This window comes from Paramisgurnus dabryanus, chromosome 4 (assembly GCF_030506205.2).
Source record: "Paramisgurnus dabryanus chromosome 4, PD_genome_1.1, whole genome shotgun sequence".
NCBI classification, from domain to species: Eukaryota; Metazoa; Chordata; class Actinopteri; order Cypriniformes; family Cobitidae; genus Paramisgurnus; species Paramisgurnus dabryanus.
The window spans coordinates 35,367,894-35,380,072 of NC_133340.1; the positions used below are offsets into that span (position 1 = coordinate 35,367,894).

Below are 12,179 nucleotides of genomic sequence, written 5' to 3' on the forward strand. Positions count from 1 at the left end.
CAAGTATTCATGACACCAATTGTACCGGAAATACTGTTTTTTTTTCACAACACTCTCTACAGAGCTTAGACAAATCGTCCGTCTTTGTCGATTGATGATTGGCTCTTTTTAGAAGCCAAGATGAGAGCACTGCACCGTCTTGTAAATAAATAGTCTTTGGTCACACACGCATGACAGAAGCTGACGTCACATGCGTTTCTAACTGCGCACTCGGGTAGGAGCCGGCATTCACGTTATCTTACGCATTTCCATCTATTAGTTACTATACTTAAGTAACCGGACTGCATTCAAAGGCAACGATTACAGTGCATTAAATGCAGGATTTGGCAAACATGGCGGCCGAACCTGAATTCGATGAAGAAGACGAGCCTTCGTTCAGCGACCCGGAGGATTTTGTGGATGACATCGATGATGAAGGTAAAGAGTCTGCTGTGTGAAGAATCCGCTATGCGCTCGGCCTCAACACTCTTAACATCTGATGGAGCAAAACTGCCATAAAATTGCATGTCATTGCATTTAATGTAATGATAATATTATTGCAAAATATATAACTATTACTTTATAATAGCAGAATTATTATAAATGAAATAAATTAATGCGTTTGCAGATTTGACAGCTGTTTGTCATATCGTTATGTCTGTCAGTTTTTAAAGGGAAATAATTTATAGATGCTGTCAATTAAATGTTACAGTTTTAGCCGTTTGATATCGACAAAAATACCACTGTAACCGTGGCTTTCGTAATTGCTGCTTCATTAAAATCATATAAATATAGTGAATCTTGTAGAATAAGTCTCTTCCTACTAATAACAAAACGTACCATGATGTTTAGGTACTATGTAAATAACATGTTACATGCATATTTTACACATTTTAAAATACCATAAACACTGTATAACAAAATACCACAGTAAATCTTTGATACCATGTATTACCAGTGTTTCTGTTTGGAATTAATGTAGGATCTGTGGTAAAGTACTTTTGAAATAGAATATATATGAAATAATTTTGATGTTTTATGCAGGCCTAAAATAAGTGCTCATATATTACGTATAAGCTTTAATGTTTGTTTTAATGTAGAGTTGTTGGAGGATGTTTTGCGAGAGAGACCTCTGGAAGCTGATGGGATAGATTCAGTGGTCGTAGTGGACAATGTTCCCCAGGTGGGCCCTGAACGTCTGGAAAAACTGAAAAATGTGATCCATAAAATCTTCTCAAAGTTTGGAAAAATCACCAATGAATTTTACCCTGATGCCGCTGGTACCACCAAAGGGTATGCTTTTCATTTTTAACAAATTTAAGAGTTTACACCATTAAAAATTAACCACTGAAATATATTATATAATAATACTGTAAGTCTTGTATGTGTCCTCAGGTATATATTTTTGGAGTATGCATCCCCTATCCAAGCCCTGGAAGCAGTAAAAAATGCAGATGGTTACAAACTGGACAAACAGCACACATTCAGAGTCAATCTGTTTACTGATTTCGATAAGTATGTTTCAAGATGCTTTCTTTTCAGCTACTACAGCTAAATAAATGTAAAAAGCTTAAATAAAAAAATACACATACCACTGATTATTATGTACACTGTCGTAAAAATTGTCAAAAAAATTATCCATAGATATCACTAGGCCAGTACCCTTATAAAAAGTACACATTTTCACCTAAAGGGGTCATTAGTAAATACATATGGTTCCTTAATGGTACATATTGGTACCAAATATATACATACGTATCTGTACCTAAACTGTTAATATTATGACCTTTGTAAATTTTAGTGGCCCAATGACATCTAGGGAATTTTTTTTGACCATTTCTTCTGTGTTCTGAACAATTTGTGTGTGTTTTAGGTACATGAACATCAATGACCAGTGGGAAACACCTGAAAAACAGCCGTTTAAAGACTTTGTATGTGTTTTTTTGTGTATACCTTTGAGAAAATTATAAATAGACCATATAAACTATTTACTATATGGTCATTTTTATTATAAAACAGTTCAAAAGTTAATGGGGCGGATTCCGGACAGAGTTTAGATTCATTCAGGACTAGGCCTTATATTAGGACATTTAAGTAACATATCTTACATTAAAAATCATTACTGGTGTGCATCTTGAGACAAAACATTGGCATTGATATATGTTAAGATTAGAAAACTTAAACAAGCATTTTAGTCTTGGAATAAACTTAGCCCTGTCCAGGAAAGCTTAGGTATTAATATGTTATATCAGAATATTTATGAAAACATTTATGTTTATTTAATCCAAGCTTCAGTTTCAAGCTTATTTAAATTAATTTCAATAATATGTAGTTACATATTTTAAACATTTGGTGTATCTTACACCATAGATTTACATAATGTCTTGTTTCCACTTATCAGGGTAACATGAGACACTGGCTGGAAGATCCAGATTGTCGTGATCAGTATAGTGTCATTTATGAATCGGGAGAGCGAACTGCCATATTTTCCAATGATGCAAAGGAGCCAATATTGGTTGAGGAGCGAGCTGTAAGTAAAAGTATTTGATTTCAAATACTACCATGACAATACGCAATGACATACGCCCTGGTGTGATTCATTACTTATCTGTCTTCAGCGGTGGACGGAGACATACGTCCGCTGGTCACCCAAAGGCACGTACCTGGCCACCTTCCATCAACGAGGAATTGCATTGTGGGGTGGAGAAAAGTTTAAGCAGATACAAAGATTTAGCCACCAGGGTGTATCGCTTATTGATTTCTCCCCGTGTGAGAGGTAAATATGCGAGATAAACAGAGCGGCTGTGTGTTACACAGTTACAAACGTGTAATAACATGTTAATATCGTTGGTCAGGTATGTGGTGACCTTCAGCCCATTGATGGATACCAAAGAAGACCCTCAAGCCATCATCATTTGGGATATTTTGACGGGACAGAAGAAACGTGGCTTTCATTGTGAGAGTTCAGCACACTGGCCTATTTTTAAGTAAGTCAAATAATCTTGTAGCTCAACAAGTAGAGCACTGCATTAGGGTTAACAATGTACGCTGGGTTTCAAAAATCCCGCGGTGATGATGATAAAAATTGCATCACGCTTGCTGTACGCACACTCTCGTGTACGACCATACTTCAACCTAAAGCATTATAAAACTGCTTCTTTTACAGGTGGAGTCAGGATGGAAAGTTTTTTGCTAGGATGACACAAGACACTCTGAGTATCTATGAAACACCTGTAAGCCAACTTTTTATTTTGGTGAATGTTTATATGCATTTTCTGAACTTCCTGTTTTTGTAATGCACTTTCACTTATTACAGTCGATGGGTCTGCTAGATAAGAAGAGTTTGAAAATAACTGGAATAAAGTAAGTTTTCACAAATGCTTAAGGAATTAAAACTTATGATAATTCTCTTGTTATTTACCATCCTCATGTTTTTTACATAAGAAAATATATAGCAGAATTGTTTTTTTTTTAATTTTTTTATTATAGAGATGGGAGCTGTAAATAACTATTTATAAACTATTCCTTTATTTGTTACAGAGATTTCTCTTGGTCGCCTGGGGACAACATCATTGCCTTCTGGGTCCCGGAAGACAAGGACATTCCGGCGAGGGTCACACTGATGCAGTTCCCATCCCGTCTGGAGATTCGTGTTCGGAATCTCTTCAACGTGGTGGACTGTAAACTACACTGGCAACGGCAGGGTGACTACCTGTGTGTGAAGGTGGACCGGACGCCCAGGGGAACACAGGTGTGTGTTTGCCCGTAAGAGTCATTAGAGAGTCTAATAGGCCGGGACAGTGAGTACACGGTGTCATTTGAATACAGTCATACTTCCCTGATGTATTTTTTGTTTTTCCACAGGGTGTTGTCACTAACTTTGAGATTTTCCGAATGAGAGAGAAGCAGGTTCCTGTGGATGTGGTGGAGATGAAAGGTCGGTTTTCATTTATACTTCTGCATCGTTTTCGCGTCAACATGCAGTTATATGCAGATCGCTAGTGGGCAGTGTTCACGGGCATGTTACAGTATCAAGGCAAAAGCCGAAGAAGAAGCAACATGTTATGTACGTTGTTGGGGAAGCATCGGTGGTGAAGGTACTATTGTAGTACTCGAGAATGGTCTTGGTTTCTAGACCGGTCTCAAGACCATTTTTGACTGGTCTCGACTGTCTTTGGTCTCGTCCTTTTAAAGTCTTGGTGTTGCGTGGTTTCAACACCCTCTGGTCTTGGTCATGTCTCGGTTTATGTGGTCTCTTCTACAACACTGGATGAAGGTAAATAGACAGTGAATTTTGTTGCAGGTGAGGTTGTTAAATATCGCTCCTTTATTGCAACCGTTTTTATCGTTTCAAGCGGAAATGCACATTAGGAAAAACAACGCAAGTTTTATTTGGTACTAGCAGACCAATCACAGCACTTGCGTAAAACTGATACATTGTTAAAGTTTTGTGAGGGGTGCTCTACAAACAACCTACACCGTAGCTACGTATGTCAGACACAGAAGTATAAATCACGCTTAAAGGAATAGTCTACCCTTTTGCCATATTAAACTATGTTATTATCTCAACTTAGACGAATTAATACATATCTATCTTTTTTCAATGCGTGCACTGTACAGCGCGTCGTGAATGTGTTAGCATTTAGCCTAGACCCATTCATTCCTATGGTACCAAACAGGGAAGCCACCAAACACTTCCGTGTTTTCCCTATTTAAAGACTGTTACATGAAGAGTTATACCAGTAAGTATGGTGCCACAAAATATAACTTTTTTTTGGTACCATAGGAATGAATGGGGCTAGGCTAAATGCTAACACATTCACAACACGCTGTACGGTGCACGCATTGAAAAAAAGATAGGTATGTATTAATTCGTCTAGGTTGAGGTAATAACATAGTTTAATATGGCAAAAGGGTAGACTATTCCTTTAACACCTGTATAAGATTAGGAAAAAACTAAATTATATTATTGGGTGAGGATGTTTTGTCACCCATGTCCTTTCTTAACTTATGACTATTGTTTAGAGAGCATCATTGCATTTGCCTGGGAGCCTAATGGAAGCAAGTTTGCTGTACTACATGGAGAATCGCCCAGAATAAACGCCTCCTTCTATCACGTCAAAAGCAACGGCAAGATAGAGCTCATCAGTAAGTGCTACTCTTATTTGCTTAAAAACTAAAGTGGTTATAAATTCAATGTTATAGATGGGATGGTATATACAATAGATGTATATACATCTATTACTTAAAGGATTAGTCAATTTTCTTAAAAAAAATCCAGATAATTTACTCACCACAATGTCATCCAAAATGTTGATGTCTTTCTTGTTCTTTGTTTTTTGAGGAAAACATTCCAGGATTTTTCTTATTGTAGCCTCTTATGGAACGGCTGAAATTCCACAAGGGGGCGCATTTGTTCCTCAGACGTTGCACAATAAACATGACATCCGAATATATTCATTATAAATCATGAATGAAAAGTGAGATTCGAACGAATGTCTGTTAGTGAACTTATTGTATACACTATTTATATCGTAATTCGGTCAGAAACTTCAAGATTGTGAGATGAACAAATCGTTTTGGATTAAAAGGCTTGGATATTCCATTTCCTTGGACTTTTGGGGATTTATGAACAATTTGTTTTGGACAATTTCACCGAAGCGGATAAAGGAAAGATTTTGAAGGTAAGTAAATATCCTAAATCGGCGCCGCCCGGTTCAGGTAACTAACAACTAGATTACAGTTTTATGACTGCTAAAAATCATATTATGCTTTCTGTGTGCGCTTAATGGAATCCCGAAAGTCTAAGCTTTACAACGATGTGCCGCATGACCGTATATTTTGAAGATTTAATGCTTCAAAGTAACAATGACGTAATGCAGCCTCACGTGCAAGGGAGGGGGTGTGCCGTGTACGGCACAGTGTTCCTTATCAGGTTAATGAACTTTAATGGACCCCAACACTTAACAGTTTTAATGCAGTTTAAAATTGCAGTTCAAAGGACTCTAAACGACCCAAACAAGGCCTAAGGGTCTTATCTAGCGAAACGATTGTCATTTTTGGCAAGAAAAATAAAAAACATGCACTTTTAAACCACAACTTCTCGTCTTCCTCCGGTCGTGTGACGACAGCGCGACCTCAAGTAATACAAGTGTGGAGAAAGAGGACCGTTCCGATGTTGTTGTATGTGGAATGATACTAATCAATGTCTTTGTGTCAGTTCATTGTTTAAAATGGTCCGCAAACGTGCGTTTCATATATGTAACGCGTGACCTTTTGACGTCATTACGCAATTACGTGAGGTCGCGCTGGCGTGTCAAACAAACGGAGGTTGTAGTTTAAAAGTGCATTTTTTTTTATTTTTCTTGCCAAAAATCACAACCGTTTTGCTAGATGAGACCCTTATGCCTCGTTTGAGATCGTTTAGAGTCCTAAAACTGTTAAGTGTTGAGTTAAGTGTTAAGTGTTGGGGTCCATTAAAGTCCATTAAAATGAGAAAAATCCTGGAATGTTTTCAAAAACATAATTTCTTCTCAACTGAACAAAGAAAGACATCAACATTTTGGATGACATGGTAGTGAGTAAATTATCTGGATTTTTTTTTAAAGAAAATTTATTAATCCTATAACTTTTTCCCCGCCATTGACGAGTTATCTCGTCAATCTGCAATACCGCTATTATCCACCAGGTCCGCAACTTATAAAAACCGGAAGTATTGCCCTAGGGCAAACAGCTGTATGTCCGTGTATGTTTTAAAGATCGATCTGCATCTGATCTCTATCAAAAGTCCTTCACAAAAATGGAATTATCTCAGCTTTTTGCTCAAAATTTGGTGTTTTTGATTAAACCTACACATATTTGAGAGGTGATAAAAACAGAACACATGAAGGTAGGATGAAACTGATTTTTTTGTTTGAAAGCAGAGGGTCTGTTCTTTTATTTCATATATTGTATGTTTATATATTTAAAAAGGAGCATTTTCTGGAAGGCATTAAACTTTTGTAAAAATCATGAAAAATGCTGTCAGTGAATGAGTTAATAATCTGTGATGTCTTCCCACTTTAATTCTGTGATTTATCAGAGATGTTTGATAAGCAGCAGGCCAACAGCATCTTCTGGAGTCCTCATGGTCAGTTCATGGTGCTGGCAGGACTACGCAGGTTAGTTCAGTCTGCCCTAAACATCCATGTTGACATCTGAATTGCTTGGCTTACGCAAGTTATCTTTTCTTCCTCAGTATGAACGGCGCGCTTACGTTTGTAGACACGTCAGATTGTACCGTTATGAGTTTCGCTGAGCATTACATGGCATCCGATGTGGAGTGGGACCCTACGGGCAGATATGTGGTTACTTCTGTCTCCTGGTGGAGCCATAAGGTAATTTCCTTATAGTACCATGTTTTTGCTTTACTGTGGAAATCTGCGTCTTTGTTTGTAACCTGATTTTATTGGCCATTATTTTCCAGGTGGACAATGCGTACTGGCTTTGGACGTTTCAGGGTCGGCTCTTGCAAAAGAACAACAAAGACAGATTCTGCCAGTTGCTATGGCGACCACGTCCTCCTTCTTTACTCAGTCAAGATCAAATAAAGGTGCCGATGTTTTCTACTGTTCACACTCGGTTTTTTACATGTGTAAAGGTTTAAAGAGCTAAAAGTTGTTCCTGGAGCTCAACTTTTGTATAAGCAGCAAAAGGTCATGGGTTCGATCCCAGGAAACACACATCGTGTTTTGGATAAAGAGATAACCAAATGCATAGACGTAAACGTGGAAATACTGACAAATTTCTCATTTTAACAGGCAATTAAGAAGGACTTGAAGAAATACTCAAAGATCTTTGAGCAAAAGGACAGACTGAGTCAGTCTAAAGCTTCCAAGGTTATTTTTCTTTCTCCCTTATTCCTTAATCACTTATGCATTTTTATTCAAACTTATTATCATTATTGTACAGAAAAAAGTAATGAAATAGATTTATTAAACTTCTTTGCACTACCAGATTGTTTTGCTGATATAAATGTATTGATGCAATGTTCCTGCAATGCTTTCAATCCAGGAGTTGGTAGACAAACGTCGGCTGATGATGGAAGATTACAGGAGGTACAGAGATAACGCCATTCAGCTTTATAACCAACAGAGAGATCTGCGCATCCAGCTTAGAGGAGGTAAGAAACATTTGGTGTTTCCTCTCTTTCTTTTTTTTTCTTTATTTCTGTACCTATATTGTACTCAGTTAACGTATATTTCCATCTGTCTGAACATCCATCAGCTATTTCTGAATTGTCATGTGACCCTGGACCACAAAACCAGTCATAAGTAGCATGGGTATATTTGTAGCAATAACCAAAAAAAAATTGTATGGGTCAAAATTATTTATTTTTTTATGCCAAGCATCAATAGGATATCAAGTAAAGATCATGTTCCGTGAAGTTTTTTTGTGAATTTTCTTCTGTAAATATTTTTTAAAATTATAATTAATAATATGTGTTGCTAAGGACTTCATTTGGACAACTTTATAGGTGATTTTTTGCTTCCTCAGATTCCAGATTTTCAAATAGTTGTATCTCAGCCAAATATTGTCATATCCTAACAAACCATCAATGGGAAGCTTATTTATTCATATAGACTCTAGAGATGATTTTATTCTAATTATAAAACAACATTTTCCCCAGGTGTGGACACGGATGAGCTGGACAGTAATGTGGAAGAAGAGGAAACCATTGAGTTCTTCATTAATGAAGAAATTATTCTTCTGGGAGACATAGAGTAAGGTCTACACGAAAAGTCTTGTTTTCAACTACAATGCATAAAGCCCGGGTCCATTACAAGTGTTTTATATGACTATCATGCTGATTAACAGTGTATTCCTACAGAAAAGTGATGCAGTTTGATTTTAATGTGAAACCCAGGGTTCATATTCCATTCATACATTCGTCAACAATATTTCAGGCTTTACAAACTCATGTAACAAACTCCATTTATATAAAGAAATAATCGGCAGTGAAGGGTACTGTTCTGTAGTGTACGATTTTTCAAAAGGAAACATAAAAAATGTACAGTGGGTTTGTGTTTAATGTAAAATTTTGTTATAGGGATTTTTTTTAATACTATTTCTCTTTTATCCAACATTCCAGAGGAACTATGTGTAGATAACATTTTGATGTTCCCAAGTGTTTCAGTATCATGAGGCATGAAGTTAATCATGATATTTAGAAGTCCCAAATTCAAGCTGCTTGTACTTTAAATAATTTATAATTTTAATTGAGATTTGTGAAAAAAGTTCAGTACATTTGTCACAACATTGGACATTTTAATATAACATTTTTCTTTTGTATTTTATTTCATTTTGTTTTTATAAATTTAAATGTTAAAATACTTTCTATTATCCAACCTTAAAGGTGCAGTGTGTAAATTTTAGAAAGTTATTTTAACAGCAATGCAATATAATATAGATAACTATGTTTTCATTGGTGTATAAAGACTTTACAAAATGAACTGTATTGTTTTTATTACCTTAGAATGAGTCATTGTTATCTACATACACAGTGGGTCCCCTTACATGGAGGCAGCCATTTTGCGACATCATGTTTTTACAGTAACCCTAAACGGAAAAAGTACTCTACAGAGCGCATTTGTCATTATGTTGTCTCAGATGATGACATGTTTGTCCTATTACGGCTACCGTAGCTTCTCTTTGTGCTTCAAAAGGGAAGGGTGCAATTCACAACCTCACCACTAGATGCCACTAAAATCTACACACTACACCTTTAAAAATAAAGGTTGATTTTCACAAAAAGTAAACTACTGATGCTGCATAAAGATACTGCTGTGTTTGTTTGAGCGAATTGGGATGCAGGCTAACAAATTACAGACAGGGTGTTTGGACAACAGTCAACATTCATTTGTACAGTTTTACTTGGTGATACTAATGGTGAGGAGATGCTCAATTTCCCATAAATCATAATAATGCTTTAAATGAAGACTACTGTATGTTTACTTCAAAATAAATGTAATTAAATTCATGTGTTATGTTTTTAGATTGCATTTTGTTGCAGTGACTCATGATTGCATTACATAAGTGTTATGTTCTGAAATGCACCGCTGTCCCTTAAGTCAAAAGGTATAAACAGTCCAACTTCAATTAAAGCCCTGGGGTCAGAGCTGTGACGCAGTGGGTACTGTGTGTTCGCAAGATACAAACTGCTTGTTCACAAACATACAGGTTCAAATCTGGCCTTGGTGTTATACAAACACATTCATACTCTCTCTTTTCCAGTCTATCTTTAAATATCCTATACTCTAAGTCAAGGTTTCAGGGTTTTATGAGAGAGCCAGAAAACGTGTGGGATTGCAACAGAAGTAAAAGCAATTTCCATAAGATGTACAGCTATAAAGAATAAAAAAGCGTAATTTCAATATAATAATAACTTCATATTTTGGAAAGTAAATACTGCTTAAAACACTTCATGCATAAAATAACTAATATAGACTACTGTTCAAAAGTTTAGGGTAATTTACTCATTTAAATATATATGGGCCATTCTACCGAATTTGTGCAAATTGACACTTCAAAACTTCTTGAAAAAAGTGTGTTTTTTCCTGCAAGCTTTGTAGTCATAAACATAGTAGAACATCTAAGGAACACTAATCTAATGATTGGACACTTTAGTTTCCTAGCATGTTTTTATACAGTTTCGAAATGTTTTCTCTCTCCCAAAATTTGTCACTACCGAAACAAAACAACATTTGATATAAAAATTAGGTTTTTAATAGCCAATTCTGATTTTCTGTACATTAACCTTCTAAATATATTTTTTACATTTTTTTAAAGACAGTTTCATGGTTATATTGATTAGAAATATTATTTTTACAAAACTATAAGAGTGGTTCGTCAAATTAAATGCATTTTGAAAGCAATATTTCTCTGTAATTGCCATACATGCACTAATACAATTTTCAAATTCAAGGATTCATTAGCTTAAATTTTTATCTAACTAAATAAAATATGTTATCTTTTCTGATAACAAAACCTATTTTTTTTTCCAGAACATTATTTGTTTCGGTCGTGACATCAAATGTTCGGTAGTGACGACCATATTGGATTGTCCATATTTTGTGTAAAAAAAAAAGTAATTAGTTAATCAAAAATGGTTGGCATTTTGCAGTCAAAACATACAGCACAAAGAATATCTAACGCAACACCACATAAAGCACTTTGCACTGAAATTACGCTGAAGAGATGGCGGATAGTTCAGACTTTGAAGGGATGCAAGATGCTGTGTTGATTTTCACATCTCTTGAGAAAAAGATGACAATTGTTGGAAACTTTTTTAGCGAACACCAGGAGACCTCTAAATAACTCTCACATAATTTAATTCTAAACCTTCATAAGTCCATTCTTTGACATATGTTGGTTAACATAATGTCCCATCTTCTAGTCTTGTAACATTGGAAGTTACAGTCAAATTTGACGTGTGTGAATTGGCACAGAATATCATGATTCTGTTTTTTGAAAGTTTCTATTTATTTATAAAAATAAAGAAATAAGTGTCATTTTGTCACTACCGAAACAATCACGTCACAACCGATATGTCAACAAATGTTTCGGTTGTGACTGTTTCGGTAGTGACGATTTAAGCTAATTTTACTCCTACTGCTAAGATGCTAATCAGTACGTAGTTAGCTAGCACAGTTCTCAACATTGAAACATGAGTGAAACCTAAATGACTAGTAGAAAAAAAACTTAATTAATCATTGAAAATGTGTGATCGGTAGTGACATTCATAAATGTCACACACTGATTTCCAAACTTTTGATCACATTTACTTCAAAACCATGGGACTGATCTTATCACCATGTCACCACAAGGGAGAGAGGCACAGACAAAGTTTCTGGTTCAAAATGGAGGGGAGTGGCTTAAAGCAGTATTATATTATTGACCAAACTATGCAATGTTTCGGTAGTGACGTGAAAATGCGGGACAGTGTTTTTTTTTTACATGATTTTTACTGAAAATATCCAATAAATATATTTTTGGTTTTAATTAACAAAAGTATTCAAAATGATACTTCTTAAAACAATGATAAAAAAAAATGTAAAAATTATTTCATATTTTTTTTCCTATGGTGAAATTCAGACCTTGGGGTTTGGGACAACCACCTCTCAATTGAAAGCACCATATAAACGATGATATTTTATATATAT

At 35.6% G+C, this 12,179-nt stretch overlaps 1 protein-coding gene across 1 annotated transcript; it reads left to right on the forward strand.

Moving 5' to 3' along the window:
• The first annotated feature begins 135 nt into the window (after positions 1-135).
• Positions 136-9,997, forward strand: LOC135735801 (eukaryotic translation initiation factor 3 subunit B). The gene is made up of 18 exons (XM_065254364.2): positions 136-417; positions 1,080-1,272; positions 1,375-1,494; positions 1,853-1,910; positions 2,381-2,509; positions 2,598-2,755; positions 2,835-2,966; positions 3,146-3,212; positions 3,296-3,342; positions 3,520-3,730; positions 3,844-3,916; positions 5,005-5,127; positions 7,061-7,139; positions 7,217-7,355; positions 7,445-7,570; positions 7,779-7,856; positions 8,032-8,140; positions 8,648-9,997. Exons 1-18 carry the CDS (start codon positions 315-317, stop codon positions 8,743-8,745), a joined length of 2,043 nt encoding a protein of 680 aa, XP_065110436.1. The 5' UTR covers positions 136-314; the 3' UTR covers positions 8,746-9,997.
• The last annotated feature ends 2,182 nt before the right edge of the window (positions 9,998-12,179 follow it).

Coding starts and splice junctions, on each gene's coding strand:
- LOC135735801 (XM_065254364.2), top strand. CDS start 315: ATGCAGGATTTGGCAAACATGGCGGCCGAACCTGAATTCGATGAAGAA. Junction 5,128..7,060: donor CGGCAAGATAGAGCTCATCA/GTAAGTGCTACT, acceptor GTGATTTATCAG/AGATGTTTGATAAGCAGCAG. Junction 7,857..8,031: donor GTCAGTCTAAAGCTTCCAAG/GTTATTTTTCTT, acceptor CTTTCAATCCAG/GAGTTGGTAGACAAACGTCG.